Source organism: Anopheles marshallii, chromosome 2, assembly GCF_943734725.1.
Source record: "Anopheles marshallii chromosome 2, idAnoMarsDA_429_01, whole genome shotgun sequence".
In the NCBI taxonomy this organism is placed as follows: Eukaryota; Metazoa; Arthropoda; class Insecta; order Diptera; family Culicidae; genus Anopheles; species Anopheles marshallii.
In genome coordinates this window covers 15883114-15902236 of record NC_071326.1, presented here as the reverse complement: position 1 = coordinate 15902236, position 19123 = coordinate 15883114, and the positions used below count along the sequence as shown (strand labels likewise).

Sequence of the window (19123 nt, the reverse complement as noted above, 5' to 3'; positions counted from 1 at the left end):
TCTGATGCAACCGTACGGCACGTGCGTTGGACTACGCCGTGCAGCCGTGAGATGATGTGTACCGTTCCCACCGAATCAGAGGTGGTCACACATTAACGTCATTTACCTTTCTTTCGTGTGTTTTTTTTTCTTCTTTTCTTTCTGCCGATATATCTGGTAATCGATTTCAAATTGCGCGGCTACAAAACGGAAAGCCCAAACCCTTGTGCAACGCCTACTATTAACTTAACCCACTGGTTGAATTCGCACCCGAAGATGCGATGCGATTTTAGTGCATATTAGTGGGATGTGGGTAAACAATTTCCACCCGGCTGGAGAGTGAAAGGTGCACAGTAAAAGGGCACGCGCTGTCGTATGTTTAATACGATTTTCGGCACGTATCGAGCAGAGCAAAGCAGAGGAAAAATTATGGAAAATAATAAATAAAAAAACAAATAAACAGAGAGAACAAAAAGGCTCCGAAAACAAACCTTTACTCGTTACCGCTGCGAAACGAAAATGCTGGACCAAAGAAAATAAAAAACAAAACGAAACAAATCGAAGCCAAAGCAAAACGCATCACGTCACACTAGAAGACCACTGTTGTGGGTTGTGTTTTATCCGCGACCGGCAGTTCGTAGGAAAGGCAGGCGAATGGGCAAACAAACACGAAATTATGATTTCACACTTGGCCGACTACGTGCGCCGGGGTGGGCCCCGTGAGGTTTGTTTTTCCCTCCACCCACCCACAGTTTGGATGGACCATTGATCGAATAAATATAACGCTGTTTTGCTTTTCCTCTTTCACCGGTGCATTCGGGCGATGTTATTGTTATGGCATCGCAAACGGTGTATTGGGTCGGGTTGTATATGATCGCGCATGGAAAAATAAGCTTAACACACTCGGATCGAAATGAAACTAAAACCGCTGGGAGGAATTTTCCGGCCGGTAAGCTTGAGGGTGAAAGGAGCGCCCGAAACCCCGGGGGGAGGGAGGATAAAGTTATTGTCTAACGCGAGTTTTAGGATGATCGTGAGGATGATTTGATCAATCGATGCATTTACGTCATACGTGGTGTGGCCCAGTCAGGTGTGGAAAAATTAAGTAATAGTTGGCTTCCCTTCATCGCGCGTAAAAAGGAGATTGTCTAGAGGGTGGTTTTATAAACTCTTCCTTCCGTTATGTAGCCGGATAAAACACACACAATAACTTTAAGTTATCCTTCCAATTAAAGTGCTCGCAGCAGAGTGTAAAATTATTAGTTATCAAAATAACAATTATTTAACATTCAAGTAAAACAAATTGAAAAAATATATTAAACTTTCAAGTATCATGGATTTTTTTTATCGAAACACACACTCAGAAATTGGGAATATTAGTTTAATTCGCATATTTTTTAACGGTATAAATTTCATTTCTGCCTGGATTAGATTTAATTTTACCACTTTACGCCTGATAGTCAGACCTTACTGTGGGGGAATGGTCCAGATGAATAGAAAATAAAAATAGAAATACTTCACCGGTACTTAACATGAACAATATCGAACAGACGTGTAATTGTGTATTTTAACCAAAAAGAAATATTATTTTTGTTTTGTTCCTGAAATTTGCTAAACTGTCGTCAAAGATGACGGCATCGTTCTGACCGGAAATAGTGCAACGTAAAGCACATTTGAATGATTGATCAGTCGGTTCAGTTTCGAGATTTTTTGGGTAATGATTTGAGAAACGTCAATTTAATTTTAAGTTTGATCTTTAAGCGTACACGGTTTTGCTACAGTTGGTCTTACTTATTGGTAACTTATACTTATTGGTCTCTTATTTCATTATTTATGGTGAGTTATTGTGAACCTTTCGGAGAGCTTAATGCTTCCGATTATATATTAAAGCTTGCTGAAACCTAAGCTTAAACGTTAGAATTTCATTAAAATGCGGAATACTTTTGCACAATAATACGTATTTCTGCTACATAATACTGCAGTGTGCTACGATACGACAGCTGTTTTGCTTAACACCATTCTTGAAAGCCGAACCTACGAAGCGCGTAATCGAATTCAAATCGATCGTTCAGATGAAATGAGTTAATCAGCTGATTCAAGAGCGATTAACACAATCGGACTAGCCTACGCAATCCGGTGCTGGGCGTAAAGAATACGCTAGCACACATAAAAACAAAACTGCTCAGCTTACAAATCCACCGCGCAACCAACCACCAAATCTAGCTCGGGAGGAAAAAGATAGGAAGTAATGTAATAGCCACCGTAGATCGAGCTCGACCGATATCGAGCGAACACAAAACGAACGGTACCGTTTCGATTGCAGTCAGATTGGGGAAGGCCGGGAAGATCGTCTTATAATTTTCAGGGCACCACGAAGATGCATCGCCTGGTGTAAAGCTGCTCGCAAACAGGCACATTTGCAGTGATTATGGACTGAGCATGATGTCCCGTTTCATCTCGTTTCGATGATCGCTTGTAATTCATTCCGCGTCCGTCGAAAGGTTCGGTGAAATTGGTGATAGATGTGATAATCTTTTGTCACGAATTGTTGTGCGCTGCATTCCAGTCGGATTACTTCCCTGTTCCCAATTCATCGGATTCACCAGCTAACGGAATCCATTCACAACCTCATAAGAAGCCAACCTGTTCATTGGCTTTGCAGGTCCTTTGTTAATCCGTGACGCAAACATACAATGAAGCTTGGATTGTTCAATAAAAAAACAAACAAACAAACTCACCCAACGAAATGCGCTGGTCATCCCGCATGGCCGATTAAGCTCATCGCGTTTAATCGCACGATTAATGTTCTCGCTTGTCATCGTGGCGTGAAATGTTGCTCGCCCACCCGCAATCCCAAGTGCATTCCGAAAGGGTCAACATACCGAAAGGCCTTGGCAGTGGTTAAACCCTTTATCCACGTTGCGTTGCCCTTTGTTGTGGTCGGCATTCGTTTCACTCGACCGTTTTTCGCCTTTCCGAAACACTAAACATGTCACCGAAACACGTACCAGAGGTTGTCGTACTCCTGCTGACAAGCCGGCACTTAACAATTTTCAACCTCAACACTCCAATTCTCTTGTCGGGTGAAAAGAATAAGGAAATGTGAGGGGAAAAAAATATTTGTTATTCCCCCGGGCGTCGTTGCGAATGGGACTGTTTGAATTCCCGTCCAGCATTGCGGACCCGATGGAGACGCTTCCCAACGCCCAGCGCCGCGTGCAGTACGAAACGAATAGTTAAAAAGGTAAAAAAAAACCTAGCAAACATCACACCAACGACCCGTCCGGGTGACCCGAGCCACTTAAGCGCTAATGTTTGCCCATCAAAACAAACCGGGATACCTTTAATTCGTGGCCACTTCAGCAGCCGAATCGTAAATCATGTCCGGAGACGGAGACAAAGTGAACTGAGACAGAGAACACAACGTACAGCATCATTCGCACGCAAAGAGAGAGAGAGAGAGAGAGAGGGAGCTCTGGAGAGTAGGGGTAGGAAGGTCGGTAGCGTTTTAATAACCTCCCGTTCCACCCCAGGGGAATGTCCTTTAATTGAACATGCTGGTGACGTTTCATGGGAAGTGAATTCGTACTTGAGCGACAGTTTCGGGCCAAGATGTGTATAATAACATCAATTTCGTTCAGGCACTTTCGGTCGTTGGTCGAATTGCCAATTTTGTCAGTGGGAAGAGAATTGTTTGCCCATTTATCTTCCATATTGATTTAAATGGGTTTGTACTTGATCGATGATCGATAACAAATGGGATGGGTAGACTATTAAATACGAGCGAGGACATAGAAAGCATGTCTATTAGTTTCTTTTGTGAAGATCATTAAATGACTGACAACCACGACGTAACCAAGAAATTAAATAGTGAATGAAGCTAAGAATACGAAATTCGAAAGGAATTTGTACAACTTCTTAAAGGATGCTGTGAAGTCGCAACTGAGCGCGTAAGTAAGAAATAGCTTACTCAAATCCTGGAATACTCAGTGGAGGCGCCTTTTACATTACTTAATCCTTTCCGGGACGATCCCTCATTGTCGGGATCAACTATTCAGCTTCGGATAAATAATAATTCAAGAATATCAGAGTTCTAAGACCAAGTTTCAAAAGCTGCAATCTCAAATCCTTTTCTATTTTAGTGATCTGATAGCAATGCTGAACATATTTGTTTTGTGAGGCTCGCGTTACGATTTGGACTATGGATCTCCAGACATACACAGGACTTTGGATATCCCAATAACGTGTCAATTAGGCTCAAGAAAGCCTATGAATGGAAGTTCAAAACCTCCCGAGGTTTTGGTGTCTAAAGAATAATTTTCTTGTGTATACAAACTAGCATCTCAACTCTCCCAGTATGTGACGTCCCATTGAGACTAATTTCCCAAGATCACTTACCCTTTTTGTTTATTTAACCAAAAGCGAAGAAACTAAAGATCCGTCTCTACCTCACCAAGCCCAACCCTTCCCTTCCCTATTTCCCATTCCCAGTGTACTTCATTAGCACCGCATGATTAAAATTTACAACGAGTCGAGTGTAAACCAAACAATTGACACCGTAACAGTCGGGAACCGGCGCGAGATGTGAAAGAGAAACCTAATCAACAATATTTTGACACTCACAGCCCCCGTCTCGTTAACCCACGCACGCAACTTCAATTATGCGCATGCAACAGCAGCAGCACCCACTCGCAACGAACACTAAACAAGGGGGCGGTTGTTTTCCTTTTTACTCCCTGGCCACGGTAGTGCGGCGTCAAACAAACAATGACCTTCCTCCCACACCGCCGGGGTGAAGGAAAACTTCCACTTTCCCTGTTTTTCAGCCGATTTGGAAAAAAGTGTCCCTTACGGGTGAAAAGTACCGTGCCCGGGGTTGGTAGGGCGCGCGCCTTGCGAGAACTCGATCATCTACCAGAGTTTTTCTTTTGGCGAATGGGGTTGCGTTTTTGAGTTATTTGTCTGGCGGAAAGTTTAGTCAGCTGTGTGTTGCGTCGTTGTATTGTTTCTTCTGGTGGCTTTCCCGTCGGTAAAGGGAGTTCGTTTTATTTTCTTCCACCATTACTTTGCCCGGGTTTGGGTTGGGCAAATATTTTTCTTTCCTTCCTCTCGATGCTCACCCTCTGTGGAGACTGAATGGAGGGAGCCCTCAGTGAACTTGACTGCGTCTAAGCTGCTGCCCGAAAACTCGGGAACGCGGGAATAACAGCCCAACTCCGCTCGTTTGATATCGTTTTGTTCAAACTGCTGTTCTGTGGCTGTAATCCATCGTTTAGGCTGGAAGGGAATGAACCCCCTCAGTGTTGAGGGAGGTTTATTAATAGAGCGTGGTGAGCAGGGCAATAATATCATCTGCACGCTTCCCGAAAAAATAACACCCGCTTCTTGAGGCTTTCATTCATTTTCTGCTAATTCCTGTGTTAGATTATGCTTCTTTTATAGTTTTCTTTTGCCGTCCTCGCTTTCGTTCGTGTGGCTAGCGGTTTATCGGTATTTAATCTTAATCCGAATCGTACACACACTGGCTTGCAGGAACCATGTTCGAACTCGACAAGAAAAATGTGAAAAAAGTGTTATTCTTTTTTGATACCTCCAGCGTGCGATCTCTCATACGGTTGTTTTGGCTTTTTGCTCTCAACACGCCGGTTTTAGCCCATTTAAAGAAGCGCACGGTAACACTGGACAAATTTACATATTTGCTAAACGAAGAGCTTGCTTTATGTAAGCACCATTGTGCGCATTGTTTCAAAGATAGCGTCCGATTTGCATAACCATAAGCATTACTCTGCACTTCTTTTAATCGTTACCTAACCAGTTGGGATAAATTGGACGTTTAAAGACTATTTCTACAAATAAATAGAGCCCCAATTCGCACCCTGCTGCTCCAACGCCCTCCCAAAAGCGATCAAGGTTGAATGTTGGGATGAAAGTTACCCACAAATATACATCCCAAAAATTATGCACGGCAGCTTTGTACCGATTTCGGCTATCGCCAGTACCCCGAATGCAACCTTTTTGTGAAAGCGGCAAACCTTCTTCGGGTCCGAATTGAGCGCATGTTGTATGCTCCATGCTTCAAGTACACGCGGTTCCTTGGCGTGATTAAATTTGATTATTTCCAACCTTACGCATACAGTACCGGCAGCATTGTTTTACACCAAACAAAAAAAAAACGCTACCACAACTGGGTCACAGCGTCGCGTACAGTGCAGTGTGTGTGCGTGTTTTTTTTTTGTTTACCACCCATTGGATCAACCAAAAAGCAAATAAAAAAAAAAGAAAACTCTTCCCAGTGGAAAATGCACCCCATTCGACGGAGTTCCGGGAGAGCAATTAACCAACAAAAAGAAAGAAAAACTGTGCGTTAAACGCCACTGTTACATTATTGTTCGGGAGTTGTTTTAGTATTTTTTTTTTTGCTGAAGAATTTTGATTGATTACCTCGGCCGGTGCTGTAAGTGGGCCGCTCTAGGGCTGTGCGGTGACGCGTGGACTATTAAAGTCGTTGATCGATCTGGGCAGCATCCAGCATCCAACATCCAACCAGGAGCGAAGGAAGCAACATAGCTTACCAAGGTAACGCAACCGTATGGTTCAGGGCGGAAGGAAGTGTGAACGGACTAATGGGCGAACCATTAATTGCCACCTGTTGCGGCGCTCACTGGGCGATGCAGGTCAACAATCTAGATTAGTGGGCAGGCAGCAACCGTAGCCATGTTTGAATGGTTCCAATTTGACAATGTACCGTCATGAAACATGAACGAGGTTCTGCTTGTATTGGAGAGTATTTCGAGAAGTATTTTGTACAACATTTTTTGCATTAGAATTGCTTCCTCTCCTCAAAATGGAGATCTTCCACATTGATGATCCTTTTGTCTGTACATCATTGCTATTTTCTCATTTAAATGATAGGTATAACCACGTCGAAGGCTCAGTTGTTTTCCAGATAAAAATCTTTATTCCTAAGCCCATATTGTGCACTTCATTTGTAATTCATCTCCAAAGATTACTTGTACCAGGTTCGTCTATGGTTGCTACTTTATTTCCTATCGATAATCTGAATAGTTCAAAAACAGCCTTTCCTTAGGTTTAATTATTTAAAAGATAAATTAGATCATACGGTGTGAGGTATGTGATGCATTAGGCTAACAAACCAATTATCAACGAGTTTGCATAGTGTTTTAAATCACAGATTAAAATTTTGCGCCCGCGTTCTCCAAGTGCTAAGGCTTCGCCATGCTTATTGTCAATAGCCTATCCTAGCTTCTGTATGTGCGTGTGTATGTATGCTACGAACCTAAGGCCTGATAACCCATTGCCAACGGGCACATGCAGCTCGAGCTGGCAAAAAGCCTTTCCCTTTCTCAACGACGACAAAGTACGCACACACAGCACTCCGACAGTTGGGAAAATCGCGTTAAAGAGAAAACTTCCATCCAAATGGTCTCGACCCACTCCCCAAAGCTGCCCCCTTGCCGTACCATCCCGGGCGCATTTCTGTTTGTGATTTAGTTTGACGTCGCGGAAAACCATCGTCAGCGTTTTCCCGCAGAAGCGTCAGCTTCGCTTCATTATCGCTGACAGCAGTGGGAGCCCAAAACCACGCATAAAACCCCACCACCAAGTGGAAGCATCAGGAGCGAGCAACCCCCAACCCTAACCGAACCGAACCGACTTCACACAATAATTCATAAATATTCATAATTTTCCATCGAGAAGATTTTCCTTTCATTTTCGCCGAGTTTGTCTCCCGCGGGGAGTGACGCAAAATATCACCACAGCGGAGGGCAAAAAAAGGCTTCCCACTTCCACTCGTACCAGTACCCGGTGGGATGTTGGGGTGGGGAGGTCACAACGGTGGTACGAAACAGGGTGAGAACAATAAAAATCCGTTCCACCATTTGCAGTGAGCGAGAGTTTTCTTTCAGCCTACCGCCCGCTGAGTTCGGTCCACTTTTTCCCCGCCCAAAAGGCTCTTTCCGCATCAAGCAGCAGTTTTTCACTTTCGAACCTCCTCACTGTTTGACTGTTCTGCATTCTGGTGGTGCACCGGTTTTAGTGCTTTCTTCACATTCCTCGCATGATCCCAGAAGAAGAAAAAAAACACGCCAAACGGCAAATGGCGCACAGCGAGAAAAAAAAGCTCATTCCTGTCGGATTCACATGTGGCTTTACGTTTGAGTTCCCGGGGGCTGCGCCTAACCAACCAGACCCTAATGAATTGCTTGCAGCGATGGAAATCACCTGCGCCCGTGTGAAATACCCGGTCTCATCCCCATCCCCACCATGAGAACGACCACAAGCGCTCGCATATGTAGCGATATGCTGTTTCTGTACCGTTTTCATGCTCGATGGGTTGGAAAATGTTCGCCAGGCGCGTGTGGAGCAGGCAGAGGCAGCAATAACAGAGCGTACAGCGACACACCACTAGTACTAATGGGGTTTTAGACCTTCTTGGAACAGGCCGCGCACTAGCGGACCATTTCATCGTCATGCGACAAATGATGACAGCGTCCTGGTAACGCACATGCTGCACCGTTGACTTTTAATATTTTGTCCTGCCTTCCATTGCGCGCAAAGCCGATCTCATTAGAGGAATGCGAGCCCGATTTTCCCAACGCGCGTCGCAATTGATCATTGTTTGCTAATGTGGCAAAAGACAAAACCCAACCGCTGGGAGCTTCACTTTCATGTGCTAATTCGGATCGATGGTTGGAACGCAACTGGATTCACTTTCTTGCTAATTTGCATAATATTTTAACCCATTCCGGAAAGGGTGTCGAGCGCAGACATACGGTTGGACGAGTGTTGGAATTGTTGCGGAGCGATTAGGTGGGATTCCATAATCCACTGCCTGGTGTCTAGGGCGACGATAGGACAGAAATAGAAATCGAGAAATGGCTCCAGATTTTGTCGAGCTAACTTGTTACTGGTACCCAGTCAAAGGCATCCAACATCAACGAAGATAATGAATTAATAGGAAAGCGATGAGATGCCTATAGTGATGAAGTTGGGCTGGCGGACAAACGAGTTTGACGAGCCGAGAATCAATCTTTTGTACGTTCTATGAAAAGCCGCTAGGAAATTCGAGGCTCTGCTTAAGAAACACCCCATTTCCGAAGCACAAACTTTGGTCGCGCGTTTCTCCGAAACCCGTTCCCGGGGCGATGAGTGTGTTCTGTCAGAAAGATAATCAGATTAATGGATCATTCTGTAGAAATTAAGTTCCACTCCCCAGCGGACGGTAACCAGCATCGTCAGATTGCTCAACCAGTACTCACCCAGGGGTGTGCCCTGGGTAGAAAGTGAGTTTGTGGGCGCACTTTGGTACATTCGCCGTAGATCGTCCGACCAATTGAATCTGAAGCTAAAGCGAATACTGCCCCCTTTTGCCAGCGGGGGTTGTTACTACCCGTTACTGCCCTAATCAACCGCTAATCGTAATGAACGAAAAAGGCGTCCCGAGCTGTCGGCCGGGAGTACACGCGAGCTGCAAAATGACAAGCACGAGCACCTGCACCCGGTTTTTGGTCGGATTAATTTATCGTCTCGTTGGAAGTGGAAAGCGCGGCTCCGCTGGTGGAGGCGTACACCACCCCACAGACTCCACCATTGTTTGGTGGGGTAGTGAGGTTTGCTTTATTTCTACCTTTCTGTAACCATCGTTATGTTTCCCAGCGCCCAAAGAATGGCCGGCAAGGCAAACGGGGATGCTTGGGTTTGGTCGGTCGTTTTGTGTGCAACAATTGTTTGACTTAGAAAGTGACGATGGTGTCGAGCAGGTGGAGCGATAGTTTGCGTTTATTCTCCTAACAGCGAGTGTTGCGCATTGTTTCACTTTTGGTTTTTTTTTTTTTCATTCCTCCACACTGAACAGCGGCTGGGTTTTTTTATGTGCGGACAAAACTCTAACCACATCGTTCGTTAAGTTGCGATCGCGACAATGTCGCTGTCGATGCAATGGCAGGCGCCCATAAATGCCCATTTGCTGGAGCATGTTCTCAGTCAGCCGAGAGTGGGACAGCAAAAAAGCTATTTAGTCGTTAGAAAAACTGTTCAATAATGCTAATGACAACCAAGCGAATAAAAGTATCGAACCATTTCGATGTTGCTTTTTGTTCCTCTTATTTTATCACTCCACTCAACAGCCGATCAGTCGGTTCGGATGTGAAGCTGACGTCGAAGTTGATGAATGGTTTCGACTTAATTAATATTAATTTATGCCCACACGGTAACGATACAAAACATGTGTGAGAACGAACAACCAGATCGAGAAACATTCCGCTTGAATTGAGGCATCGATTTGTCGTTTTCTAATGGGGCGACCATTCGGAGCAACAGGTTGAGAATGAGCCATAGTTGCCATAAAACGTATACAACTCGATCGAGACATATCTCGTGATTAGGCAACGAAAGCGAACTACCGAAAACTGGACAGGGTTCAATCGGCTCCAAATCGTCGAATCATTTCGGCGGGAAACGGAGCTACATCCACTAGCACGCCATTTAAATTAACATATTTCACCCTCCTGTATGGACCCTTTCACATCATCGCGGTGTTGACCGTTAAACCACAACATGGGCCCCCGGGAAGAACCGGTTCATCTACTTTTTTTGGGTGATTGGCTATAGTTGTTCGACGAATTCTTAAACGCTAGAGCATAAAACAAGCAAAACATAATAATTGATTTGAGTGCGCTAAATTGATGCTTCTCTGTTGCTTACAGCGTGTAAACTGTACTCCAAAAGTAATCTTCGCACCAAATCGGATGGTGTGCAGTTCCTGCGGTTGAAGGAAGACTTTCCAGTTGGTGGCGAGATCGTCTCTCTGTACGCGTATCCACGCAATTCCATCCTGATACCACGCACGGAGAACTCGAGCGATTACGAGTACTTCAAGCTGAAGGAAATCAACAGCACGGTCGTAAGCGTCATCCTCAACCGTAGCCTGGACGGTCTAGTCGATTCGGACGATCCGCAGAGTATCCTGAAGTTTAGCGTGTTCTGCAGTGGAACGTCAGCGACCAACGCCAAACAGGACAATGTAAGAATCGTTACAGGCACACACCCTTCTTCCAGGCTCTCAATTCCCTTGTTCTAACGATGGATTATTTTTTTGTTCCCTCCCACTCTATGGCACGGTTTGCTCGTCGGCGACAACACGAAACGCAAACCCGCAAACCTCTCGACCGGAACGGCATACAAAACGCGACACGCACACACCAACGGCAGCAGTCATCATTTTTTACAATTACTGTTTACATTGAAGATATTAACGATAATGATCCCGAATTTATCAATCTACCGTACGTGGTAACGCTCGACGAATCAACGCCAATTGAGACGGTGGTGTTTAATAGAATTAAGGCAATTGATCGTGATAAGCCAAACACGCCGAATTCCGACCTCGAGTACGCGCTAGCGGCAAAGCACATGAAGAGCGGCGACTTTCCGTTTCGCCTGGAAGGTTCCCAGCGGCCATCGTTGGTGCTGCAGCGCCCGCTCGACTACGATGCCGGCTGGCGCTCGATGAGCGTGCAGATCGTGGCGAGCGATCGGGGCAATCCGCCCCGCACCGCCAACGCCACCATCCGGGTGAACCTGCGCGATGTGGACGATCTGCCACCGATCTTTACCCGGGCCCAGTACCGGACACGCATCAAGGAGTCCTTTCCGCTGACGGTAAGCAGCAGTTAACGAACGTTGGGACGAAAAGTGGTTCGGAGTAAGTTGTAAACGTTCGTTTTTCCCACCCGTGTTTACTTCGCAGGGCAAACCGATCCACATACCACTGTACATTGAGCCACCGATCATGGCGTTCGATCAGGACTCGTTGAACGAAACGCTCGTTTACGGCATAGTGGCCGGTAACGAGCGTCAACTGTTTTGGATATCGCCGGAAACGGGCGTGCTGTTTCTACAGAAAGAGATCGACCTGGACAGCGAAAGCCTGCCGGACAATACGTTTGCGCTGCAGATTGAGGCACAGCAGATCAACGACCCGACTAAGAGTGCTTTTGCGCGGTAAGCAGCACGTGGTGGGAAGCTAGGGCTTAATTTCACTTTCGTTGGCAACAATAGGCAAGGAAATTATTATCATGGCCCTATGCATCATACATCCTACCATCACATCACAGTGTAAAGGGTGAGAAAAGTTTCTAATTCTTTATCTTGCTTCCCATTGCATACTTTTTGGCTTGCTGGGACGACGACAGTGTGGAGGTCGAGGTGATCGACTTGAATGATAATGTGCCCGAGTTTGAGGTCGATCTGTACAACATCTCTATCATCGAGAACCTGCCGAAAGGATTCAGTATACTGCAGGTGAATGCTATCGATCGAGATCAGGTACGTTGAGCAGGGTTGAAGATTCCAGAAGGTTTGATGTTTGACCAAAGACATGCTGCTCTTCCAGGGGGAGAATGCTGAGTTCTACTACTATCTTATGGACGAAGAACCTAAGGGTGCCTTCATGATCGACCACGGTTCGGGATGGATCGTGGTTCGGGACGAAACCTTCCTCGATAAGGAGCAGCGCAGTTCGCTGAAAATGAACGTACACGCTGTGGAGAGGATTGAGCAGTACGATCACAGCCGGAACTATGGCAAGGTACAGGTGGAGATCACACTGCTCGACACTAACGACAATACGCCGGAGTTCGAGCAGGGTACACTGTACGAGTTCAAGTCACACTGCAATGCTACGATCGGATCAAAGGTTGGCCGAATCAGAGCACTCGATCCGGACGACCTGGGCAACGGCAAGGTGCAGTACAACATCAAAAATGTCCGTCCGAATCTTGCCATTCCGTTTCAGCTCGATCCAGACACGGGCGACATTCGCGTGTCGGAACAGCTTACATATGGCAAAATTGCATTCTTCGTTGAAGCACGAGATCAGCCTCAGAATCCCTCGGAGTCTCGCTTCAACGTAGCGCTAGTCACGATCGATATCGTATGCCAGTCAATCGAAGATATCGAGTTTATCGGAGCACCGTATGAATTTTGGGTTGGAGCCGACGCGGCCATCGGATCGTCCGTCGGTCAAATTAGAACCACCTTCGACATGGTTTCGGACGAGGAGATATTTTTCGACCTGCTACACTCCTACCCGGAAGGTGTACCGTTCGCGATCGAGGAGCGTTCCGGCATTGTGACAGTGATCGAATCGATGGAGAAATTTGATCGACGATGTTACGAGTTTGAAACGGTTGTGTCCTATCTGCCCGATTCTGCTGGTAAGAACGTGGAGCAGCTTACGCCCGAAGCGTACAACAGTCTGGAGAAGATCATCGTGACAAACGTTACGATACACGTGATAAAGCACAACTTCATGCTGCTGCGCGGCACTAACGCCACCCCGATCGAGTTCCGTGTGAAGGAGAACAAACCGAACACCATGATTGGACAGCTAAAGTTCCAAGACTTCCAGGAGCAATGTGATGCGGACGAGAAGGGACCACCGCCATTGATCTCGGTACGGGGTGATAAGAATCGTGGCGATCGGCAAGTGTTTCAGCTGAACGCCGGGAAAAACCGAACTCGTTACGCACGCAGATTTACCCGTGACGTGGCAGGCCAGTCGAATTTAATACGTTTGTACCCGCTCGTGACGTTCGATGCCGTATATAGTTCAGCTGGAAATGGCACAAGAAAGGCAAGAAATTCGCGTAATCCCACTAGCGGTGTACAGTATTCCCTGGTCAACAGCTACGATGTAGCGGATACGGTACGTCTCACGAACGATGGCAAACTAATGACGATCAAGGGTCTAGATCGGGAGAAGCAGGACGTCATACGAGTGACGATTATAGCCGAGTATTTCTACAAACAACGCACCTTCGCCGGTATCTACCAGGTGCTCATAGTGGTCGAGGACGAAAACGATAATCCACCGACCTTCAATCAACCATTTTTCCTGGGTGTGATAGCGGAGAACTCTCCGATTGGGACGGAGATTGTGTTGAACAACCCGATCATCATCTCCGACATGGATGCGGCCGGGCCAAACAGTGAGTACGAGTTGCTACTGTCCGGCGAGTCGAACTCTTTCGTTGCTCAGTTCTCCAATTCAACGCTGTCGAACTACAACAAGACGGTGGCACACATCTTCCGCAATCTTCAGATAGCGAACATTGATCCAGGTGATTCCAGAGTACGTACCGACTATCGTCCAAACAAGCAGCTGGAGTACGGAAACTCTAGTACACCACACTACAACATCCTGTTTATGGGCCCGAATAAGCTCGACCGTGAGGAGATAGAAAGTCTCACGCTGAAAATGATGGCCACCGACCGAGACAACTTGATGTCCGAGGTGGAGTTGAAGATTCTCATACTGGACGTAAACGATTGTGCGCCGGTGTTTGAACGAATCGCCATCTTTCGTAAAAGTCGCTGCGAAATGATCGAAAATACGAGCGATCTAGAGCTGATGTACTTGGACGAGATCGAAACGGAAGTGTTGCCGGAGTTTCTGGACGCAGGGCTCATGGAGATCAGTAGTCGCGTTTCGTACGGAGTGGAGAGCTTGTTTGAAATGGTCCAGTCGGCACCCTATGTTGGCATGCCCAGGCTTTATGACAGCCAATCGGTGATGGCTAACCGAACAGCCGACCGAGAACAGCTAACGATGCGTCGCAAGCTGTACAAACAGAAAGTTCGCCAACGAGGGCGTAATACGCGGGCCGTTGCGAAGAAATCGCAGCTAAAGTTCGCTCTGCCTGAAAATGTCGAGATAGGTAAAGTGATCTTCAAACTCACGGCGAATGACGATGATTTCGAGAAGAATTCAAAGGTATTTTACGAAGTCGTTGGCCAAACGGAACTTAACAGTGGTGAGCGAGTAAGCTACTTCAAAATCGACCGCAACAATGGAGAATTGCGAGTAGCCAACCGTTTACAGCCGGAAAGCGATGTGAAGCTAAACATCACCGCCAAGGATGTGGGCGGACTGTCCGACATGCTGCAGGTACAGTTCCGAGTGTACGATGTCAATGATAATGCGCCCGTGTTTGAGAAACAGTGGTACACATTCAACGTTGACGAAGGATCGTACCCGATCACGGGCAAGAAGATCGGTCAGGTGCGTGCTAACGATGAGGACACTGGCATGAATGGGAATGTCACGTACATGCTGATTACCGAAGGCGACCAGAAGATCCCGTTCTCAATCGCACCGCTGGACGGTACGATACGAGTCAGTGGAGAAATCGATCGCGAAATGGTGGCTTCCTATCGGTTTCGGGTGCTTGCTTCGGACAACAACTTCGATCTCAAACTTTCGGCCATGGTGGACGTCGAGGTGATCGTGATGGATCGCAATGATAACAGTCCCGAGTTCACGGCATACGACGATCTACGAAGCGATCGTAACAACATTAAACGCTTGCCAGTGTACGTTGCGTATCTGGACGTGAATGCGAAGGTGGGAACGTTTGTCAAGCAGGTGATGGCGCGAGACAGTGACTTTCGGGAGAATGGCAATGGACTGGTAATCTATTCGCTCACCGGTCAGAGCGATGTGCTGCAGTTAAGCATCGATCCAAAAGATGGCGTAGTGACGACAGCTTCAAAGTTTGCACCGGGAGAAACAAACAGTAAAATATACGAGCACCTTAACGTGACGGTGGTGGCATCAGACTTTGGTACACCACCGCGTTCCAGCATGGCACTGCTGATCGTAAATCTGCAGGGAAATGCACTTCAGAAGCAACCGGTGGAAGATAAACCACCACTGTTTCCGTACAAATATTACGAGATCGAGCTGCGTGAGAACGACCCCGCACCGCGAATTGTGCTCAATGTAACGCTTTCGAAGCGTTACGCCAACGATCCATTCCGGTGGGAGATAGTGCGCGAAACGTTTGACGAACAGTTCCGCATCGACGAACGGAACGGATCACTGTGGCTGTTGCGATCACTCGATCGGGAGGAGCGTGACTCGTACGAGGTTCGTATCCGTGTGCAGAGGATAAAGCGCGAGACGCGCAACATTCCCAGCGTACTGTACGCGTTGGAGAATCCGGTCAGGCGGAAGAGCAATCGGCTGTACGATAACGAGGTGGAGATTATGATCAAGGTGGTGGACGTAAACGATAATGCACCCGTATTCCGGGACAACTACGGTCCTATAATATCAGTCGTGCCGGACACCGCCAACTATGGATATGCGGTCATGAAAGTGGAGGTATGGTACACGCACCAAGTTTAGGTTGCTAGAGATGGATGGATGCCAGTGACGGATGTTAATGATCTTTATGACTTTATTTCTTCCTAGGCCACTGATGACGATGCGGGAAGCAATGGAGAAGTGCGCTACTCGCTTCTGAACGAACCGGCACGTCTGTTTGCAATTGATGCACTTACCGGACAAATTCGATTGCTCAACTCACTGGCAACGTTCAAGGAGAAGGTGTTTGGGTTTGATGTAAAGGCAACGGACCGCGAGGGTGCTGACGATGGCAAGTCGACGATAGCGAACGTGTTCGTGTACGTACTGCACGCACATCAGGAGGTGTGCTTGATCTTGGCCGGTCTGCCTGTGGACATCGAAAAGCAACTGAGCATGATCTCGTCAAGTTTGAGCACTGCCACCGGTTACGACATTCGGATACGAGCACTTGAAACCAACAGCAAAGTGGACGATGCGTAAGAGAGTTTTTGTGAGTCCTTTTTACAGCACCGTGTTTGACCATTCTATGCGTTTGCAGGACGAATCTTTACCTTTATGCCATCGATCGGAAGACTAACGGACTTGTGGAAATGACCGAACTTCAAAGGTAGTGACAGACAGGTGAGATGCTCGAATTGTGCCGGCTACTGATCATTCTCCAATCTTGCAGGTCACTCTCCCGGTTGGACATGTCCAATCTGAAACCAAACCTACCCATCATCGAACTTACCGAGCTGGCGGTCAATTCGATCGAGCCGCACTCTTTCGATGCGGCCGGCATGAAAGGCATCGAGCTCGCAACGGTCGTAATAGGTGGATTGATATTTGCCGGCGGAACTGCGACAGCTCTCTGCATTGCATGTGCGCGATATAGACGGTTAGTGTCGGTAGTCTGAGTGTCTCTATTAGCATCTCATCTCATTGCACCTCCATTCATTTTGCACTTTTCGATCAATTTTCACTTATCACATCATTTCATCAACAGATATACAAGATATTGAAAAGATCTGCACCTCCATCTCACACACACACACATACGCCTTATCGTACGCCACCCTTGTTTGGTGCAAGAATACTAACTCACCTTGAAAACGTGATTATTACGCGTATAATACTCTTTATTCATAATTATAACATGTGATATGGGAGGCCCCCCGGGATTTGGTTCAAACACACGCAATAATCTTTCTATGCTAATCTCTCACCAGGCAAAGTGTTGACGCGAATGTCTATTTTCTTGTTTTGCAAATACTGCACGCTTGTTTTGAACTTACACGATGATAATAATACCGGTGTCAGCAAGTTGCAACTAATCTTTCCCCACTCGTGTCCCTCTCCATCCGAATGACCTTCCGTTGCTTTCGATCCCACCGTTACCATCTTTCCGCCGCGTAAAACAGCCTAATACCACTACCGAACGGTGTCGGAGCCGGTGGTGGAGCGGGCGGAGGAGGCAGCAGCAATACGTCGGCGGAGGACGTGCGTGTGCGAAGTACGGTGTCGCGGATCGGGCTCGGCAGTAATAACAACACTACCGGCAGTACGCGACCCATTACCAGTGCCGACATACAGCCGGTAATCAATCGATCCGACCTGAAGAGCTCCATCTTCCATCCGAACTTCCATCGACAGTTCGTGACCAACATCAGTACCGAAGCGGTCCCGGAGCACAGCAACGAGGGAAACAATAGGTAAAACAGTACGCTAACGGTTCGTGATCTGCACATTCGGTTTACCAAGTGAGCTTGTTTTTTTTTTGCATCCCGTGCAGCGATAGCTACGAGGACTCGCTAAAGGATTCACTGACGTCCAACACGAGCCTATGACAATCGGGGAACCCTCCCGGGAGGACCTACTACACTGTACAGTTTAGACATAAGGGTGAGCCAGAGAATTAGCGCGCGGCACCATTGTACGATTGTTGATTCGTTTTTAAGCTAGGCTAAGTGAGCTGTACCACCACAACGACTCAACAGCTGGTTCACTCGTTGGCCTTGTTGAGGATGCAAGAGACTGTGTAAATAAAACTTAAGGCGTACGCTTCATCATTAACTTTTTAAATCATTGTCTCGTATTTTCCATCACCTCGCCGACCAGAAGACGCACTGTGCGAGAAGAATCTTAAACTATCGTTTTATTTGTACTTTAAAAACTCCTTCGCTCCCGTCACGTTCACCTGCGCTCCTGGACATGAGCCCATCATGGTGAGGTACCATCTATCCACATTAGCATATCGGTTTAGATCGAAGCCCAACACACAGGCCGTAGTCAGCGTTGCGAAAATACTTATATCTGCGATGTTCATCTTCGAACCTGCCACGAATTCATGCTCCATCAGGAAGAGGTCCAGCAGTTCCACGGACCGTTCAAAGGCAGCACGTTTCTTGGCATCCGGTGCTGCATTTCCAAACACTTGCGGGTGATAATAGTCGGTAAATCGTGGATACAGCACACAGGCATCGAAGAACAGCCGCTGATTGATGGTGGCGCGTTGGATGATATCTTGCGGGTACCAGTCGTTACCTTCCTTCGCGTAACGCTCGCAAAGATATATCAGGGCTGCACGAGACTCACACAACACCAGGGAACCATCGACGAGCGTCGGTATCGTTTGCTGCGGGTTTAGCTTAGTAAAGTTGGCTGACCGATGGGCACCCGCCATCAGATCGAGGTATTGCAGATTTAGCTGTACATCAACCGCCTGTGCCACCATTTGTACTGCCCGGCACGGAGCTGACCCTGGAAGATAGTAGAAATCCAGCATTGCGATGTGCAGGATGCGCGTGCCGAATAAACGAGAATGACTGCTAGCGCCGGGTGTGGAAGATGCTTTTTATAGATGTATTGAGCAGCGTGTGCCATATCGCATTCGCAATACCAAAAACAAATAAAACAATTAGTCGGGCTCGAAGATGCGAAGTTTATTTTGTTTTAATTGTTTTAACATCTGGCCGTCTTATCGCGCATGCA

The 19123-nt window shown here is 47.0% G+C and overlaps 2 protein-coding genes across 2 annotated transcripts in view; one reads left to right on the top strand and one right to left on the bottom strand.

The window, feature by feature from the left end:
• LOC128718872 (cadherin-89D) overlaps positions 1 to 17979 on the top strand; it is a 29076-nt gene extending 11097 nt beyond the window's left edge. The window contains exons 2-11 of the mRNA XM_053812487.1: positions 10707 to 11023; positions 11215 to 11661; positions 11750 to 12003; positions 12195 to 12327; positions 12395 to 16168; positions 16259 to 16629; positions 16692 to 16760; positions 16824 to 17030; positions 17554 to 17844; positions 17925 to 17979. Coding sequence (XP_053668462.1) covers positions 10707 to 11023; positions 11215 to 11661; positions 11750 to 12003; positions 12195 to 12327; positions 12395 to 16168; positions 16259 to 16629; positions 16692 to 16760; positions 16824 to 17030; positions 17554 to 17844; positions 17925 to 17979 — 5918 coding nt within the window. The remainder of the gene's footprint in view (positions 1 to 10706; positions 11024 to 11214; positions 11662 to 11749; positions 12004 to 12194; positions 12328 to 12394; positions 16169 to 16258; positions 16630 to 16691; positions 16761 to 16823; positions 17031 to 17553; positions 17845 to 17924) is intronic.
• A 308-nt stretch (positions 17980 to 18287) lies between these two features.
• On the bottom strand, positions 18288 to 18917 carry LOC128719711 (glutathione S-transferase 2-like). Its single transcript, XM_053813340.1, has one exon. The coding sequence runs from the start codon at positions 18915 to 18917 to the stop codon at positions 18288 to 18290; it is 630 nt and encodes a 209-aa protein (XP_053669315.1).
• Positions 18918 to 19123: the final 206 nt, after the last annotated feature.